The sequence below is a fragment of the Oreochromis aureus genome, linkage group 12 (genome assembly GCF_013358895.1).
Source record: "Oreochromis aureus strain Israel breed Guangdong linkage group 12, ZZ_aureus, whole genome shotgun sequence".
In the NCBI taxonomy this organism is placed as follows: domain Eukaryota; kingdom Metazoa; phylum Chordata; class Actinopteri; order Cichliformes; family Cichlidae; genus Oreochromis; species Oreochromis aureus.
In genome coordinates this window covers 15,022,279-15,042,761 of record NC_052953.1, presented here as the reverse complement: position 1 = coordinate 15,042,761, position 20,483 = coordinate 15,022,279, and the positions used below count along the sequence as shown (strand labels likewise).

General features: G+C 37.8%; 1 protein-coding gene across 1 annotated transcript in view; it reads right to left on the bottom strand.

Annotated features, from left to right (window-relative positions):
* oxct1a (3-oxoacid CoA transferase 1a) overlaps nucleotides 1–20,483 on the bottom strand; it is a 54,275-nt gene that overhangs the window by 31,555 nt on the left and 2,237 nt on the right. The window contains exons 3-7 of the mRNA XM_031727381.2: nucleotides 14,682–14,772; nucleotides 11,864–11,999; nucleotides 11,586–11,735; nucleotides 10,988–11,094; nucleotides 10,362–10,422 (exon numbers count right to left, since the gene is read on the bottom strand). Of these exons, the coding sequence (XP_031583241.1) occupies nucleotides 10,362–10,422; nucleotides 10,988–11,094; nucleotides 11,586–11,735; nucleotides 11,864–11,999; nucleotides 14,682–14,772 (545 nt within the window). The remainder of the gene's footprint in view (nucleotides 1–10,361; nucleotides 10,423–10,987; nucleotides 11,095–11,585; nucleotides 11,736–11,863; nucleotides 12,000–14,681; nucleotides 14,773–20,483) is intronic.

Genomic DNA, 20,483 nt, shown 5'->3' with positions numbered 1-20,483 from the left:
ATGTGAAAGGATAAAGCACTAAAATAAAATAATACACACACACAGCCACACACACACACACACAATGAGCAGGTGCGTAGCACAAGCAAGCAGGCACACATGGACGGACATTGATATTCCCGTATCTGTAGAACGATTTTCACATCAATGAGAGCGGAGTGAGGCATGAAGTGAGCTGGCAGGAGGATAGAGGGAATCAAAGTGCCCTCTGGGGACGTGGCAAGCGTTTTTTCATGAGTTTGTGCTTTTTTAGGCTGTGAGCTTTGTCAAATCTCGTTAATCTCACACTGATCAGTGTGTAGTGCTATCAAATTCCTAGAATAAACCATAAACAGTGATGTGGAGCACACCCCTCGCTCTTCATTCACTAAACGACACTTGAAATACTATGCCATGCTAATGAAATATGATACAAATGTAAAAAGAATAACAAAACTAAAATAGATGGATTACATTTTTAAGTTGATTGAACAAAAAGTACTGTAAGATAAACTAAATATAACGGTTATATTGTTTTAGTGGTTACAATGGTTGCAGCAAATGAAAATATGTGCACAGTATTAAAAAAAAAAGGTTACACAATAATAGGTCCGAGACGCTACAATGTTCATCACACCCTTGATTACAAAGGCACTGAGTGGAATAAACAAAGAGCACTGCTAATTGCACCTTTTTAATAGCCTAAGTGATGAGTGCACAAGTACAGCTGCATTACCATTCCTCAGTGTACACACACAGCACTGTCCAATTTCTCCATTTAGAATACCATAAGAGTGCAGACAACACTCCCTTCTGTACTTAACACATCAGATACCTGTTGCTGCTATCGTGGAAATTTTATACTACTGAAATAACAATCATTAAATAAATAAAAACAAACAACAGACACTATCTTATATCCTATACTACTGAAATAAATAACTTGTAAATAAATGGAAATTCCTTATATTGTGCCATTTTTATAGAAATTGTTATGCAAATACAAATTCTTATGTCTTATATATTAGTTACAACAACAGCATCTACACACATCGACAGCAGAGACAGTAATTCTGCTGTGTAGTGATAAACTGTTGTTTAGTTGTTCCCCACACACGGAAACTTACATTTGAAGTGAATATTTTTGCCACCTTGTGAATATTGTCATAAAGCTGCGTCCAAACTGGAAGCAATGCTCGTACTGATGGCTGATCGCTTGCAGACATTCCAGGCTCCTGTTGCCTAGGTAACACTTAAATGTATTTATTATCGGGTCATACATCAATCAACAGTATCCTGCGTTGTCACCTGGAAGTTGAGAGAAATTCATCTCGGGTAACACCCACTGTGCTTAGCCAGTGGTTATTCAGCCTGCAGTCACTGAATGTCATTCACTTTTTATGGTCTTCCAATGTGACTCTAGCTTAAGACTGGTTCCAAAGGTGAATTTTGATTGCATGGTAATCCTTTCTTAAACCTCAACTTGACTTTCATTTTAAAGGTAATGACTCGATTTAATGTGTTATTATGTTTTTGGTTTTTGGGAGTTTTTTGTGGCAGAACTTGCTAATATATGTAGCAAAACTATAGATAAATCACTATGAGCACACTGGAATTATCAGTACCATTTCAGCCAGAGTTTTAAATATTACTCACAAAGAAGTCACCAAGACTTTCTAACCATGGGATTTGTGGCAGCTGGAGAAAATCCTGCAGTATATGCTCCTTCTGCACCAGGGAGCAGCTGCACCCCTCTGTGACCCACAGTGCTCTCATGCACTCCAAGACCTTGAGGGAGAGGATTCTAAAATCGAATGTCTGATGTTATTTTAAGAAAAAGACAGATCAGAGCTTTCGGTGTAGCATGTGTTTGCTTTAAGTGTTCGAATTAGTGAAAATGACAGCTATATATTTAATCATGGTTTAAAAAAAAACACAAACAAAACAAAAACAATGATGGAAAGGGTGTGTGCATCACCAGCATTATAAGGAATCACCTGCTACTGACAACAAATTTGTTAACTAGTTAGGTATACAGGAGCCTGTATGCTAATTAACTTCCCCAATCAAATGGCTTATCAAAACAACTAAAAACAAATTTGGCATTAAAAAAAGTTTTATATCTTTACATCTCTTTATTTTATTTAGGGATGCAAGAACTGAAACGTGACAGTCAAAAGGTCAAGGGAAAGAAGGTGTGGCTACAGGCAACCGGCAACAGGGCATGATGATGACAGTGACACCACACTCTCATTACTGTGTTTATTTATAGCCTCTCAATCTTCCTCCTATTGTGCACTTGGCCACGCACGGTTTCCACTTTCAGGGCAAAGCTCCGGCTATATCCCCTAACCTAGTGCACTGACATCACGAGCAATCTGTTTCTCCTCAGTGGAAGCTTGCCTTGCCTGTGACAGATTTTATGCTATCCAGAAAATGGCAGCCAGCCAGCCAATGTAAACCTTGACAACATTACAGAACTTAAAATACATTTTTCAGATGCCACACATTGCTCACCAAAGCACCTTGTATCATTTGGAATGGATTTCTGCACTCACAGCTCAAATGGCAATGTTTACATTTCGACTAACACATAAGCCTTCTTGCAATGTGCTTCAGATTCAGATGACGGGCAGTTGTGAGGAAACTTTAAACTTACAGTCAGGCATTCGTTTTCTGCATATGTTCAGCAAATCTGTCTTCTATCACACTTTCACAGTCTCTCCCTCTGCTTTTACATTCAACCAGTTCATCAGACCCTATTGACTGTCAATCAGTAAGGTATATTATAGACTGTCAGTGACATTTTCTGATGCGTTTGTATAAGCCATCAAAAAATGTCAGCATGGCTCTTGAAGTAATGTTTATGTCAAGCAGACTTACTCCTATAAATGTCAATGGCAGCCTTTAAAATAAGTCATGACTTATTATGTTCAGGAGAACACTTCAAAATTGAAACAATAACAAAAAACTAAACCAAAGACACTGCTGGACAGCTGCTATTGGGCTGTGTGCAATACATTTTGAAATATCAGTTCAAAACAAGTATTACTATGAAAATCTACATTAAAGATTTTTAGTCAATTAGCATTCAAATAACACATTTCCTCTTGTGGCAAATATACATTCTAAATCCCCATAAGCTGTGCAAAATGGGAACATAAAGAATAAACTGCACATCTTTGCAAATAAAATTCAATTCATGAACCTCCTTAGGCAGGAAATGATGGAGAAAATAAGTGGTTTCTAATTACTAGCGAACAGTAGCTTGAGTAATGATGTCAGTGGAGGGCACAAGTCAAGAACAAGACTAGAAAACTCAACAAGGCATTATAAGTTATGCAAAATAGCTAAAAGGAATGTTGCCTGTATCATGTAATCGAAATATCAACAGTTACTAAAGGAGACAGAAGGCATTCTGATCTACAGAAGACCACAGCAGCGGCTTAAGATAATACCCATCATGCATCCATCGAACAATCTTTTTCCACTTATCCAATTCAATGTCGTGAGAGAGGGGGGACCTAGAGCCTATCCTAGTTGTCATTTAGGCGAAAAGGCAGGTTACACCACCAGCAAGTCCCCAGTCTGTTGCAATAATCCCTATCATTTCGAGGAAAAACACAGCAGTAAACTAAAACTGCAGCTTTGCAGCTTTATAACTCTGCAAACAGTAAAGCTGCAGTTTACAACCATGTTTGTCTAGAGCTGACCTCTTGTAAATAAAAAAAATCACTTCATCATTTAATTATAAAAGATATATTGATCATATCACAAATATGAGTCATATTTTTGAGTCATGGCCAAAGACATTTTATAATCGGTGACTTTTACCTTTAACCAACGAATTCTATACCAATCACGCTTGAATCCAAGTGAACGATTTCCTGAATTAATTACATTCACAACAACGGCCAGACATGAGGTCACAGTGACCTTAATCTCTGACCTTTAACCGCCAATTCATCTTAATTCCAAGGGAATATTTGTGCCAAGTAATTTAACAGATATAGTGTTTACAAAAAAAGGGAAGGATAATCACAAAGAATCTAATTATCCAGCCAATAAAAAACATGTTCCCAAACTATGATTGAAACTATAATTCCTCTTTTAATTAAAAGGTAAATTTCAAAGAGTAAAACAATATACACAAAACAATGTTTAAACCCTTAGTTATTGCAATTTTTGTTTCAGCAAACATCCAGTGGGAGGCTGAACTGGAAATCTGAGCATGGGGGTTATTTATTACCAATTAGACCTCTTGCCTGGCTAAAAAACAAAAAAACAAAACACACTTCCAAATACCTTAATTTAATTCATGCATGACTGGATTGCTGTGCGTGCACGATAACACCCACACAACTACACCGCGCTGCCACAAGAGAACATCTGAGTCATTTACTGTGACTGATGATCGAACAACTGCAGAAACCACTGCTTGATTCAGTCTCTGGTGCACTGAATCCCACAATGCACTGGGGCCTTTCACTGTACCTGTGATAAGGGAATAACTGGACCAGCTGGACACCCTGGAACACAGAACAATTGAATAGCAGAGTTTGGTTGCCTAGCAACCATGGAAGGAGCCAGTGATGATAATGGTAATTTTTCTTTTTTGTGTGTGTGTAATTTGCTTGTGTGTTATCTTGTTTTCTGGCACCCTTCCAATCTCCAGGATTATAAATCCCATTAAAAAAAGTAGATGGCATAAACTGGCACATAAACTACAACCGTCTCTCAACGATCAGCGTGGAGCACTAATGTTAGCTATGTGTGAGACGGAGTTACAACAATGTAAACCATTAAAGAATATAACAAAATGTTAATCAATTTATCTCCAAGATGCGTGAAATGAACTCAGCCGGGTACCACCGCGGGGTTATTGATATGTACCAGGAGATCATTTGAACTTGCTTTCCATAACTGCCATTAATTTCTAAAAAAAAAATTGGAGTCAGTAGGTTACAACTCTGTTAGCCCCTCAGGGATTAAATGCATTACACACATATTCACTGAGCCTCAGTAAATTTGACTTTGATGACTTTGATTACTGACAGTATGTAAATAGTTCAAAGGGATACTTTTAATGAAAGCTATAATTTTATGTGCATATTAAGTATAGATATTCCAGATACTTCAGGTTTCTTCTTTTAGTCTGCAGTTCAAGCACAGGAAAGAAAATTAAAGAAGAATGGGTTAGCTAAACAAAACTTTATTCAACAAATTAATGGACATAAGCTTTTTGCCACTGCTGAAGAAGAAAGTCGCCTATACTTATGAAACTCATTTTGAAACACTCAAGTGTGTGGATGTTCTAGTAACTAATTAAAGCCAATGACCAGAATCACATTAATAAGATTTGGGTTTTAGTCTGACTATGACTACAGGACTTAATTTCACAGATGATTAAGTATTTTCAAGACTTAAACTAATATAATCTAGATTTCATTTAATAAATCAATCTAGTTGTTTAGTTATAGCTACAAAGTGTGGAAATTATTTCCCTAAAGTTCCCCGGGTCTTGTCAAGCTCTTGACTGCATTTTTGTCCTTTTTTCATCAGTAATTGCTTCACAGTTTGGTCTTTCTATACGCAAATAAGCCACAACATTAAAACAACGGACAGGTGACATAAATAACACTGATAACCGATGTAATATGATGGCAATGCCACTCCCCCGGCGGCAGCAGGAGGCCCCATACAGACAAGACACTACCATGCACCACAGAAACTGCTTGGGAAATACAGAAAGAAGACTACAGAGAGCTCAGAGTTTTGACACAGCCTCCATACGCACAGATACAGATCTGATCAAAAATCTCTGGTGTGTTCTAGAATAAGCCTAATCCCAAAAAGTCCCACCTCGTAACCCATAGTATTCTAAAGTTTCAATGTCATACACCCCTAGATGCCCTGTGTCCATGCACCAGAGCTTAGAGCTATGGGGGCAAAGCCCTTCACAGTATTAGGTGGGTAGTTTTATTATTAGGTAGCTCAGTGGAAAAATACAGTACAGTTGATGTGCAACACAAGCTTGGCGAAATGGCGTCAGCTAAAAAGCTGAGCAAGTTAAACGAATGGCTTGAGAAACACCTCACTCTCTCTGTTCCTTACACCAAGACAACAGGGTCAATATTGATTCCAAAATCACCAGATTTATGACCGACCATGTACTAAATCCTGAGGACAAATTTATTGGCATAGAAACAAGTAATTAGTCTCTATGCCAATATGCACTATGCAAGAAAAAAGGCTCTAAATAGGGCCAATCACTTTATAGTCATCAATAAAATGTCATAATGTTAATATGTTACCTGCACTGCCATAAAGAAGGGACCATAAAAACTGGCCATCTGACAAATCATTGTGATAGAACTAAGTGGTCAGAGAGCCATAATGGGATTTTAAGTTAGACATTTATTTAACATAAGGAACCGTTATTATTTATCACTCTGCACACTAATTTTAATGTGGGTGAGCAGAAATGAGGAAGGGGGCTCACTTTAGGTCAATGTTTACTGTCATTATTATAAAAAATTTAAAAAAAAAAAGAAAGAAAAACAAGTGAATCAAATGATTAAACAAAGCAGGACTAGACTCAGATTCAAAACATGTAAATTCTATCTGATATCATTTATCAGACCACATCACAAATTACAATGAATGCCTCTTGGATAAAAAAACAAGTTGATATGTGGATGACACGTTTTGTAATTAGAGCACAATATGAAAAAGGAGTAAAGTAGAAAAAAACTTCAAAGACTAGTCTGAAACTGGCACAGTTGTTTGACACAGTCTAGTTTTACTACTGGCAGGCAACGTCAAATTCCATTTAAAAAAAGATTAATTAAGTTCAGATGCAGATGCGCAGCTTTCTGTCCTAAAATAAAATGATTGGTGTCAGATTGGAGAATGCACTTTAGGAGAGGTTAATCGACTGACATCAGTTCTTAACCTAAATAGAACATTTCAAATAACATTTCTGTAGCTTACCCATATATGTCAAGTACTCTACTGAAAAGCAAAGTATTAATAATTTAGAATAATCCCATTCTAAACATTAAGAGTAACCTTTTTTTTTAAATTTCTCAATCCATGACAATTTGCAGATGCCATTCATGTTCATAACTGTTTTCAGATCTTGCAATGTGAAGTACATCCTGGAAGCTTATGTTGTTGTGATCCAAATCCCACATTCAATTTTTCACATTGATTAATCTGTCTTTCACCCAATGCCTGCTACTCATCACTGTAGGTAAGTAAAAAGGTTGGTAAAAATGGCACAAATGTATCTTATGGAAAACACTTCATACATTGTTTAGGTGATTCTAGGCTCAAAAAGATAGTTGCAATATTCAGTTCAACCAATTATACTTAGATCTTAGCATTGTGATTATTATTATTCAAATTATTACTAAATCCAATACCTGTAACACATTTCTTAGTTGTAACAGGGCCATCAAAAACATGTTTCAATAAGTAAACCAGTCATACCAGTCATTCTATAAGTCAAGAGTGCTACGGACCCCTTAAAAACTAGAAAATCCCCATGGGTTCGACTCAATCTCAATTTTCACTCTAATCAAAATACAAGAGAACGTGATTTTTTTTCCCTTGTTTTTTTTAATAAAAATTTCAAAACAAACAATACAGGTTGTTTGCTATACATTGCTAATATTACCCATTAATATGCAAAGTGTTAAGGCAAATGTCTGACCCAACTACCTTTTATATAACTAAAAAAATTTATATAAATAAGAAAAGACCATACTTGAGTAATTTCAAACTAAACGGGGCGATCGTGGCCCAAGAGTTGGCAGTTTGTCTTGGAAGGTTGCCGGTTCGAGCCCCGGCTCCGACAGTCTCGGTCGTTGTGTCTTTGGGCAAGACACTTGCCCAAGGACAAGTGTCTTGCCTGTTGGTGGTGGTCAGAGGGCCCGGTGGCACCAGTGTCCGGCAGCCTCACCTCTGTCAGTGCGCCCCAGGGCAGCTGTGGCTACAATGTAGCTTGCCATCACCAGTGTGTAAATGTGTGTGTGAATGGGTGGATGACTGAATGTAGTGTAAAGCGCTTTGGGGTCCATAGGGACTAAGTAAAGCACTATACAAATACAGGCCATTTACCATTTAAATTTCTGTTATTACTCCGGCCCATATGCAGTACCTCTGCAGCCCACCAGGGGGCTTCAGTTCAGAATTTAATATAAATAAAATTGAATTCAGCTGAACTGAACATTGGTAATTACTGCATTATACCAATTCCCAAGCATTAACTGATATTTACACAATATTAGGTCGTTCCATCAATTCATTTTCCATCATATATCCAGATTTTGGCCACCGCATCTACTCTTCTGGGTGAATAATGAGGCTCCAAAAGCCAGGCTCTGCATTGGATTGAACATGCCTAAAACATGACATCTTGAGATGTCTAGGAAGAATACTTGTCAGATGCATGAACAATCTTAACTCTACCACTGGATTTCTACCTTTTATATTCGTGATTCTATTCTTTCAGTCACTACATGCAGCACATGCCCACAGGTGACAGCAGAAACATAGATAAACCTGTAAAACGTCAGCTGTGCCTACGCCCTCAGCTCTCTCTTTACTTCAACAAACCATTACAACATCTACATTACTGCAGACACAACCCGCTTGTCAATCTCCTGCTCCACTCTAGCCTCACTCCCCTACTCAGAGCAGCAACTCCTTCCCAACCTGGAGCAGGTAGTTGGCTGCTTTTCATCAGATGTTGCGGGCAAGCTCGACGGCCAGGGTGTTTCTGAACAGCATTAGTCATAAATGGATAGTAAATAGTTCAAATGAAATGGGTTCTTTATTTATCAATACTCAAAGGTTTGGCTGGTCACTAAAATTTGGTCTGCAATGGTAAATAGAGCACATAACAGCTCCATAGTGATAAAATGTACCCATATGTTTTCAGACATTTCTAATCAACAGCAGATTAAATCTCAGGTCCAGCACAATGGAATAATTGAAAATGCACTCAGATTTATGAGAGACCATTTCTAGCAATTTATTTTCAGAAAGTGCCATTTTTTTCATGGTTTTTCACACAGTTTTTCTCCCTGCTGCTCTCTGAAGCAAGCCATGTCTATATGCGAGGTGTGAAGCTGTGTGTTAGATAGGCGGAGAAAGAGACAAACACACATACACATGGAGGGAAGAGATACGCAATAACAAACTGTCAAATGCTAGACAGGTGGGTAACCAGACAGAATTCAATTTCACTTCAGTTTTATTCACAGCAAAATTCATCTCAGGGCACCTTGAAGACCTTACCATATTACACAGTGAAACTACGTATGTCACAGACAACCCAGAAATACCTGGACACACTCAAATGCTGGTCACATAGCTCTAAAAACTGCATTTATTTTTCATGCCGGGACTCTAAGAATATCCCCCGTTCAAGTGGACAATTTCAGTTCACAAACACACACATGACCTTTTACTTCTATCAATCATTTTTAGTTGTTTTGTTTCTACCCAACACAACATGAAGCATTTTCCGCTGGTGAAACTTATTTCAGTGGTCTTCATCAACATTAGATTTTAAATAAATTATTGACCTAAGCACTAGATTTTAAATAACCAATATACTGTAAACTAATAACACTGTGATTACATAACACTTAAACTGATTTACAATTTAATTATATACATCTGATCTAAACTGGCTTCTCTCTCATATTGGCTGTTATCCTTCCCACTCTCCTCCCCTCATCTTACTGGTTAACTCCTCCCAGCCCCCTTTGTACCTCAAGAGCCCTTTGCTAGTTTCAAACTATTTTCTAATAACCTTGTAAATTGATTCTAGTTAAGAGTTAATACTGCCATTAACTTATAGTTCTGTTTTTTACTGACCAGGCTCCTTACATGCATACTATTAATAGCATGTTGAAGAGTTGTGCCTCTGACACTGACAGCACACACAGAGAAAGAAAGTGAGAGAGAGGGACAGTGAGAAAGGGAGAACCAGAAATATTTTATGCTACATCAATTTTTTTCCTTTTTTAAATGTTGCTTTTGTTTATCTATTTTTATTTTATTTTATTTGTTATTGTTGAATTGTGAATAGCCCAAAGGGTTTGAGATTCAGGGGGCACAGGTGTGTCTTAATTTGGACAGTGTTTACTCATCACTGTGTCTGACGGTTGATTTGTACAACTTATTTATAAGTTTACCTTTTTCAGCTAGTGGGCCTAGAAAATGAAAACTTAAACAATGGATGCAGTAAAACAATAAAGTGAAACTTATGTGTATATTCCACTCACATGCAATCCACTAGTGAAAATGTTTGAAGAGGCAGGTTCACACATTAAAAAGCATGTGACTGTGATGCTGCAGTTACATACCTCAACTATTGTGGTTTTGGCTGCCTTGCACATGGGCTGGTTGAAGTTCCTAGCTGTTTTCCTAACACAAAGCAAGACATACATATTGAATAAAATGTAGTGGCAGCAAATATAATATATAAACCAGAAATTGATTTCAAAATCTCTCAATGTGCTGTCCATTATATTATAGCCAGTTTAGACTGAGAGTACCAGAGGACACTGCTCTCTTGTGGTGAAGAATTTTACTACATCCAATTTGGACATGCACTGGATTGGTTCAATGTTACTCATGCTACATGTAGGACCTATGTATAACCTAAACTTTGTTATAACTAAAAACAATATCTAAAGACAAGAGTAAACTGAGAGCATTATTTAGATTTTTCTAACTTTTGCAGTATCGATTTCTATAATTGAACTGAGCTATATTAGTAGTTATGAATGATAATCCCAGTCCTGTTCTAAAATATTCTGTCTGACTAATTAAAGACGATGTATGCGCCAAAGTAGACCCACAGGCTGAGAGCAAACAAGAGCTGACAAAGTTAATAAAGGCTAAAAATGGAGTAATTAGAATGTTTTCATATTTTCAAATATCTCAAGCTTAAGACAATTTTAACACAACAATCCATTTCATTAATTACCTGAAAACAATGTTTCCAGCCTTGTCAGCTTTCCAAGCTTTGATCAGTGCAAAATCTCCAGTGATGGCTTTCTCCATGACGTAGTGCCTGCCACCAAACTCCCTCACCTGTGTACAACAAAGTGAGAAGTTACTTACAGGATGAACTTGAGGATAAGCACAGTGAGCTGTTTTAAAGTCCTTTTTTTACATTTTAGACTTTGCCTTTGTAGCTGAGTCTAAACTTTATCATACTATAGATTCTGTGGCATTTAAATAAATCTGCAATGGCTACTATTCAGGGTTACACATTACACCACCTGTGTGAAACCTCCAAAATAATTTTTACACTTAAAATATAAATTTTGAAGAGGCTCATTCCTCAGTCACAAGACATGTGTTGCATACCAGTACCTAACGGCGATTTATTCAACTCACTGTGTATATTTACTGTATAAAGAAGCTGGATTTCAGTGCTGCTGTACGCTACAACAGATCAGACCAGAGCTCTTGGGAATCCATGCATTATGAGGACAATTCAACGATACTATCATGTACCCACTGAAGTTCAGCTACAGCATTTAATTCCAAAACTACAACAGGGATGACAGCACTCTCACCTCTCTCTCTTCACTGGCAATGGCAATGCTACCATCTTTGTTGTACTTGATCGGAGAGCCACCCTCTTGGATAAGAGTACCATAGCCAGTAGCAGTGAAGAAGGCTGGAACCCCAGCCCCTCCTGCCCTGATTCTTTCTGCAAGAGTACCCTGTGGGGGAAAAAAAGTGACAGATTATGAGAGGAGTACAAGAGAAATCCAGATACATGTCCACAGCATGTTTGTTAAAAACTGTATAAGCCTTGTCGCTTGACTTTTTTTTTTTTTTTTAAACTAACCTGAGGCGTTAGTTCCACTTCCAGCTCCCCTGACAGATACTGTCGCTCAAATTCTGCATTCTCTCCAACATATGAGGAGATCATCCTCTTGATCTGCTTAGTCTGGAGCAGCAGGCCCAGGCCAAAGTTATCCACTCTAAGAAAACACACACACAGCACTAACTTACTAAGCTTTGTTTTGTTTATTAAATTAACTTAAGCAGTTTTTATAAATATACACTGATCTAAAGGGTACATACATACAAGTGTCTTGTTGTGTTTTATTTAAAATTCTGTCAGTACTCTACCAACTATGCTTCTTTTTCCTCATAAGAAACTATCAATGTCCTCCCTTCCTGCAATTTCCAGCATTTCTTATTGTTAAGGTAAACACTTAGAGAGGTTATTCAATGTTGTAACTCAGTCAAGCTGAAACTGATATGGCTCCCTTTTCTGTTCTTAAGACAAAGCAAAGACAGTCACAGTCCAGCTGTGGCCTATTCACAGCCATAATCACAGTACATTTGATCAAACACAGCTGCAGAGCCTGCGGTTGCCACTGAGTTGGATTTTTCTGACCATGTCTTTGTTTATTGTCCGTCAAAACCGCACGGAATAATTGTGCTTGAAAGAAGCTGTGATGCTCACACTGGTGTCAAGTCTGTCTTACACCTGCTGCACATAGGGTGTCACGTATTTAGATCACCATACCTGGACAAATCATCACGACTCGACAGTTGTGAATACGCTTTTCTAGCCTTTTTTGACAAACACAAATTGTTGAGTCCCTTGAGCAACTGTTTGATTAGCTGTGACAGGACTGGCTTTTTGTGGCTTTAAAGCTCTCTCATACCAAACAAGAAAAACACATGGCAATCAAATCAAGTTAGTTTCAATGTGCTTTATGTTAATGCACAGACAACGAAAAACTCCCTCTCTCTTACACTGCCCCAGCCAATATGAAAGAGAGTATGCTTTTCCTATTTTGTTTCCTAATCTCCAACTACCACTGCTTTATACTCACTGGAACTCTAATCTCGGGTTATCGTAAATTATATGCAGGCCATGCGTTATCAGAATGCAAAAACAGATAACTGCAAAGTGCACTGTCACACACACACAAACCACTGGTGATGCAACACACAATGGAAACACTAAACAAAGGTTTTGGCACTATTAACTCGTTTTAATGTTTTGTGATCTCGCGTGTGAAGCTGGTCTGTATGGAATGATGTTTGAGGACTATAAGCTCTTCAGGCAAATACTCAGTGCTCATTCATGAGAGCAGATTCCAGCAGTGATCTTGAGCACAAGTGTCACTGCCTTTTATACAGAATCTATTTGGTTTGTGTCAAATTCTGGAGCAGCTGATTACACAGTAAGTATAAAGCTGCAAGGGAAGGCGGTTCTGTCACAGCCCAATAATCTCCTTTTGTACAGCTGAATCCTTCTCATCTCATCGAGGGCATAAAGGGCCAGCTGTGTCAGTTTCATGTGAAGTAAAATATGAGGGTCTCGCTCCTCTCACCCAACAGCAGTGAGACAAAACACTCATGTTTCCTATATTGCTACAAAAGTCAAAAGATTAAAGATTTATCCTTGATTAGGGATCATTTTAAAGAATAAAGTGACACAACACAACCCATATTTCTGGATGGTAACTTCTCTATTATCCTCTCAGATAAGATCTGCATACCTGGCAACAGCATGAGGCAGCATTTCCCAAGTTAGAATTACACTTTCTTTCCACTGCTGCCAAAATAAGGTTAGCAATGCCTAGTTGTCAAATAGTAAATATAGTTTTCATTCAAAAAATAGTTTGTTCACACTGCTTCACAAGCAAACACACTTATGCAGTACTGTCACTGAAAAAAAAGGAGTCTTTATTACAGTACTTGATTGCCTGCCACTGATATAAGAGCACTATTAATTTTCCCAAGGGGTAATATAAGAAACTGGGACTGTTGTGCAGGGCCGAACCAAAAAGCTGAACTCAACTCTGCTCAATATTAACTTTATCTCTTGATACGCTTTCTGGTGCAGCCCAGATCCAGTTTCACATGTGGCCCCTTGGGAAAATTGATTTCCCACCCATGACTGGGATATATGATCACCATGAAGGCTTTATTATAAAATTATCATACGAAAACATACACATGTAATTCTTACCCTTTAATAGTTTTGTATGTGACATAAATACAAAGATATAAAAGGGTAAGAATGACTAAAGTTTCACTGTTTCTGCAAAAGCACTGCAGTTAAATGTTTACTGGATTGTGACACGCCAGGTTTTGATTTCACAAGAAAGCTGCAATTTTCTTTTCCCTTTTTTCTTTCAACAGTGTTAGAATTTAGTTAGTTAGTTCTTGCCACTACACAAAATGTACAAAAGGACAAAATGTACAATAATGGGAATTAAGGTCATCAGCTGACTGTTATGTGTACACTGAGTCTGCACTGAGACCAAATACAAACATCACACACAAGATCACCTGACCACACACACCTCTTCCTTGTACCTTATCCGATGACTTATCTAATAGCCTCTGGGCATCTCTCTAGCGCAACACTGCCTGTTTGGTGTTACAGTGACAAGGTTGCCAATGCCGCTATTAGACACCATCACAGGCTCAAATCAAAACAAAGAAACACTACTATTCAAGGCAAAGAGCAAAACTTTCAAGTTTATATGTGAGGATGTGGTTTGGTTAAAAGGTTTAAACCAAAGTAATAATTTTAATGTTTTTTATTTCATTCTACCAAAAAAAAAAAACCAACAATGAATGTTACTATTCTAAAAAAGCATGTACAAATCATGTACCCTTCCGTACATACTTACCCTGCATTGTTACTGACTGCAGTGATGCCCTTAACGCCAGTCTTCAGTAAACTGTTGATGAGATTCTCCGGAATTCCGCATAATCCAAAGCCTGAGGTGGAATACAAAAAAGTAAGCGTCACAAACAAGGAATCACTGTGAGAAAAGAAAACGATACACATTTAAACACAATTTCAAATAAAACTGTCAAAAGTATGTATCAGTGTATTTACGTTGTCAGTAAATGTTATGACTTTGTGTTTTATCTTCACTTGTTCAGCTGATATCTGTGCATTTACTGCCATCCCTAATTTCCTTATATTTTGCTAGGAAAAAATAAGAAATGTCTAATCCAGTTAATTGGCTTAAAGCATAAAAAACATTCCTGTGAAAATGCTCATGTGCAAGAACTGGACTGAAAATGAATGAAAAAGCAGCCGATGTCCAAAGAAAACTTTAAAAGACCTTCAGAAAGCCTGGAGAACAATTGATTAAGACCACTTACAAATTTACAATAAAGTGTTGTATGTTAACTAAACATTTTAGGCCAATTTGTTCATAGCAGTGTGAGAATTAGGTTGTGATTTGAACTCTGATTCAGTGCCCTCCTCCTGGATTTTGGATCGAAGTCTAAAGATAGCTCGGCCTTTGATGACGCACTTATGCTACATGGTGTAAAGTAATTTTACTCGCAAACATATATTTAAGACAAATTTAAGATCATTTAATGACCTTAAAATGTCTTAAATACACATTTACATCTAAGGATTAGGGACATGCCAGATTTGAACAGAAAACTGAAACAAAAACAATGATCTTGTTAATTATGTCAAAACACACAGAAAAACCAAAGTCCAATCAGCTTGGATCAAGCCCAGGTATTTCTAGTTTATAAACATTCCCTTTATTGCACTAAGTGAAGCTTCATCTGGTGTTCCCTTAGACAGAAGTGCGTCATAATGGAAAATATTTAACAATGTCACTGTGAACAGGACTATAAATAAGAGCAGTGGAATGCGTGTGCACTCAGTGTGTGGATGATACTCAACCAACATTCTGCAGACAGTTTGGAATCACTTCATTGTAGAGCTGGGCGATATAAGATTTTTTCATATCACGATATGTTTTTTTCATTTCAGGCGATAACGATATATATCACGATATAAGCCAAATAACTATATTTGTAAGATTTAAATGTGCCGTTGCTCACAAGTAAAATGTGAAATAATTAGCAGCTTGTTTTAATTAAAATATTTATTTCCCATAATAAGTTCAACAGGGTAGATGTACTTAAGGACCATGAGACTTCAGTTTCAGATAAATAAAGGCAAATATTGTAAACTACACAAAAGGCAGCCGCTAAAGCGTTTAAGTTTCAAAATAGAACAAACAAAACAGACCACTAAATTGTCAATTCCACTTAGAAACAAAATATTAATTCTAAAAATAAATCTTAGTTCGTTTTACAGAAGAACAGACAAAATTGACTAACTTTTGTCAATGTCAAATAAACTGAGAACTAAAAGGAAATTCTCAATCTCTCCTTGTTGTATAGCTTAGCTTTTCAAACAGTTTTAACAGTGACTTTAGTCTGACAAAAGCCGAATGATGAATTAGCGCTTTCAGTCAGAGATTGAGCATGCACCGCTTTATTGTATTTCCAGACTTGCTTTCGGCACAATTTACAGTGCGCGCTACTCTGTTTTTTGTCAGACTTGAAATAGCCGAAATACCTTCACACTCATAGCTGGACTGGCCATCGGGCATACCGGGCATTTGCCCGGTGGGCCGCTGGCGATTTTTTGTTTTTATGGGCCGATGGATTTTTTTTTTTTTTTTTAGGAAGGGTGTATATATAATGAAAGGTGTTGGATTGGCCAATTGGTCATGATCGACTCTGGGCTGGACCAATTACAGCCGAGGAGGCGGATGCACCTCCCCTTGTTCAGCAATCTTATAGACGAACTAAAGAAAATGGAGAACAAAAAAAGGAAAGGAGGTGTTTATGAAAATATCACTAAATCTGTCATTTATTAATTTTGATATTAATTAATGATCATGTCTCACCTCTAGTGTTCTTGGTCTTAATTTAAGGTTTTTCCTATAGTGATTGACAGATCACGTGACTTTCGCGCATTGCATGCCGGGAACTCGAGGCAAAACAATCCAAGTACCGCATCAAATGCAAGCATTGGCAGCACCGCAAAACGTTCATTCTCCGGTTCCAATACCTTCTTGGTTTTTCTTTGCCGCACAAAAAAGGAATGTACAAAACTAAGGAGAACAATGCCGGTCCGTACAAAGAGACACTCGACGAAAAGGCAAAGAAAAGATACGAGGAAAAAAATCAAAGGAGTGAGAGGGTCAGACCCTTATGAGCACACAGAGTGGACAAAAGATGTTAGCGTGCTGCCCAACTTTCACCACGCTCAGATTTATAATTATACGGTTCTTGGAGTGAGTGCATACACTCATGAAGTTTTTAGTAACTTCAGGTCACTGCAACAAGCCCGGGTACAGTTTACCAACGGATGGGTACAGGACCTTGAAATGCACAGTGTAGAACGACCATCGTACAAACAAAGGTAAGTTTACCAGTCTCACAAATCGTCTTCATAAATACACAATCGTTAACCGTTTATTAATAGGACCTTTGAGCTCAACGGTAATTAATTAGTAGTGGAAATAATTTCTGGTACGCATTACAGAAATGTAGCAGTGACAATAATATTGTATGTTGTAATCGCACTGGGCAATTAGTGATACAAAAAAACTGTTTTATCCTGTGAATAAAAGTATATGTTTTTGTCAATGTACCGTGGTAATAACAGAAGTTAAACGCAATATTGTGTCAGGACAATTCACTATTTATGCACATTAAACAAAGGAGCATAGCGACAATTTCTGTTCAGCGCCACACTTGCTTGTAACCTATATCACCAATTATGTTATGAAAATGACATATTAACTGCTACAAAACACTGACCTTTGTGGGAATGCTTGGAGCAGACTAACATGTGAGCAGGAGTGTTCTGAGACGTTATATTTGGTATATCCAGACCATCCGTCGGCTTTTACTTCGGAAACATGGCTTAAACAATTTCTCTTCAACGACGTAATCCGATAAAAAAAAAAAAGATCTCTTTACCCTTCGGCTTCCCGTGACTGTCATGCGACCGGCTATTGCAGTTAATAATACAACAGCTTCTTGCCATTTTGGGGTTTCTTTTTTTTATCGCTGTGTAACTTAGTTCAATTGAAAGCCTGCGTGCGCTAGTACCTCTTGCCTCAAGTTCCCAGAATCCTTTGCGGTTTTACCCCTGAATGACGTCACATTTTCAATCCCTATCCTGGTGGGCCGGTCTCTAGTCAAAATGCCCGGGCCGATTTTTTGTCCCAGTCCAGCCCTGTTCACACTACGGAACTTCTATGGCCCTTCCGTTCGACAAGCTCTCCAGAATTGGAACCATCATCTGTTTTTTCTTCGGTAACCTTCGCTCACGCTCTCGGTTGATTTTTCTCTAGTCGGCAAACTCCTTTCCTTCATTACCCGGCTGCACGGCTGTAAAACAAATACACATGTGCGCCTTTGGCGCTTGTGCTGTGCACGTAACAAGTCACGTGACGTGGACGCTGCGGCTGTGATTGGTTCGGCTCTGCGCTACTTAATTTGGATTGGCTGTTCTTTTTTTTTTTTTTCTAAGAGGACAAGAGAGATGAGGCCTATCGCAATAGTTTAATTTTTCTATCGAGAAAAAGTTATTTCGCAATACATATCGTTATCGTTTTATCGCCCAGCTCTACTTCATTGCAAATTAGACATTAAATTTATTCTAATAAATTCACCTGCCACTTTATTAGGTACACGTGTTCAACCGCTCATTAACCCAGACATCTAATCAGCCAATCACATGTCAGCTACTAAGTGCATTTAGGCAAGCAGACATGGGGAAGATGACACACTGAAAGTCAAACTAAAAATCGGCCTGGGTAAGAAGGGTGATTTAAGTGACAACCATGAATGCATGGTTGTTGGTGCCAGACAGGTTGACCTGAGTAATTTAGAAATGGCTGATGTACCAGTATTGTTCCACTAGGGTTTACAGAAAATATCCATTGGTTGCGCAGTGGTTCCCTGGGCAAAAAAACCCTGTTGAAATCAGATGAGAATGACCAGAATGCTTTGAGCTGATAGGAAGGCACCAATACAACAAATAACCACTTATTATGATAAAGGTATGACAAAGACCATCTCTGAGCACACAATACACTGAACCTTGAAGCAGATGGGCTCCAGCAGGAAGAACACACTAGGTGCCACTCCTGTCAACCCAGCCTAAAATTTTAAAAGGCTCACAAAACTGGATAACAGAAGACTGAAAAAACATTCTCTAGTCTGATGAGTCTCCTAACATTTGGATGGTAGAGTCAGAAAAAAGATAACCATGGATCTATCCTGTGTATTAACAGCTCAGGCTGGTGGTGGTTTAATATTGTGGAAAATATTATCGTGTCATGTTTTAGGACCCTTGGTATACCAACTGTGCACCATTTAAATGCCACAAGCTAGTGCTGGGCGATATGGAAAAAATATTTATCACGATATGAATTATTTTATATCACGATAACGATATATATCACGATATACCACCTGACCTGTGGTCATCTGGAAAGTATGCAGTCTGTAAACAGCGAGTGGAGAGGGTGCAGTCTTTGTTTTGAGTTACCGTAAAGCATGTCGCAAATCCGGGTGCACGTAAAGCAGCACCATGTGTCAAAAACACAAGACGGAGTTTCTTTGCGAAAAATATCATTTTTTTTATACTTTATTTTCTCTTGCATAAAGTTAAGAGTATGTATAGTGAGAAGACAACACTAATATATTTGCCACAGGCTATTTAACCCTTTAAGACATAGGTGTCAAACTCTGGCCCGCGGGCCAAATTTGGCCCGCAGCCTAATTACATTTGGCCCGCGAAGCCATACCAAATTACTATTAGAGCTGGCCTACTGGTATTATACAGCTAATATATATATTGTTTAGTATTAAGCTTTGCTTGTTCCATATTCAGTTTTTCAGCAAAATGTGTTTGAGTCCATAAGAAAAGATTCATTCTTATATCTGGAGGAATAAATATATTTCAATAAATATTAACGTTAGCCCGCGACTTTGTTCCAGTTTTGAATTTTGGCCCACTGTGTATTTGAGTTTGACACCCCTGCTTTAAGACCTACCATAGAACCAAGTCCGCCAGAGCTTATCTTTACATTTTACATGCTGTAGTGCCATTTGTGGGAGCATTTCAAGTTGCTATACATCAATACAACCGTTATAGCCCAAATTTGGATAATATGTATGCATTAAGTCCATAGTAACTACATAAATTGCAAAAAAGTGCAATAAACTAGAAAAAAAAATTGAAAGTCGTTTTTGTTTTGTTTTTTTACATATATTTCTAGTTAGAGAAATTTAAGAGGCTTATCCCTCAAAACTGTTAATGCAAAAAAGTTGCACAAAATAGTTTCCAACCACGAGAAATTTATTTTGAGTGTCTTCATAGTTTTATTTTTGAGATACACTAATTTTTATATACTACAGGAAAAATGAAAATAAATATTATAATGCAAATTGGCAAAAAAAAGCATGTGCATCAAAATAAACTATTTCCAACAGTGTAATTTGACTTCTAAGCATCCCAGAAACGATACAGAAAAGCATAAAGTCAAGCATGACTTTTAAAAACACCAACATAGGCTTTGAAGGTAAAAAAAACTACATTTTCCGCGAAAATGACGTAACTTCCGGTTTCGGACAGGTAATGG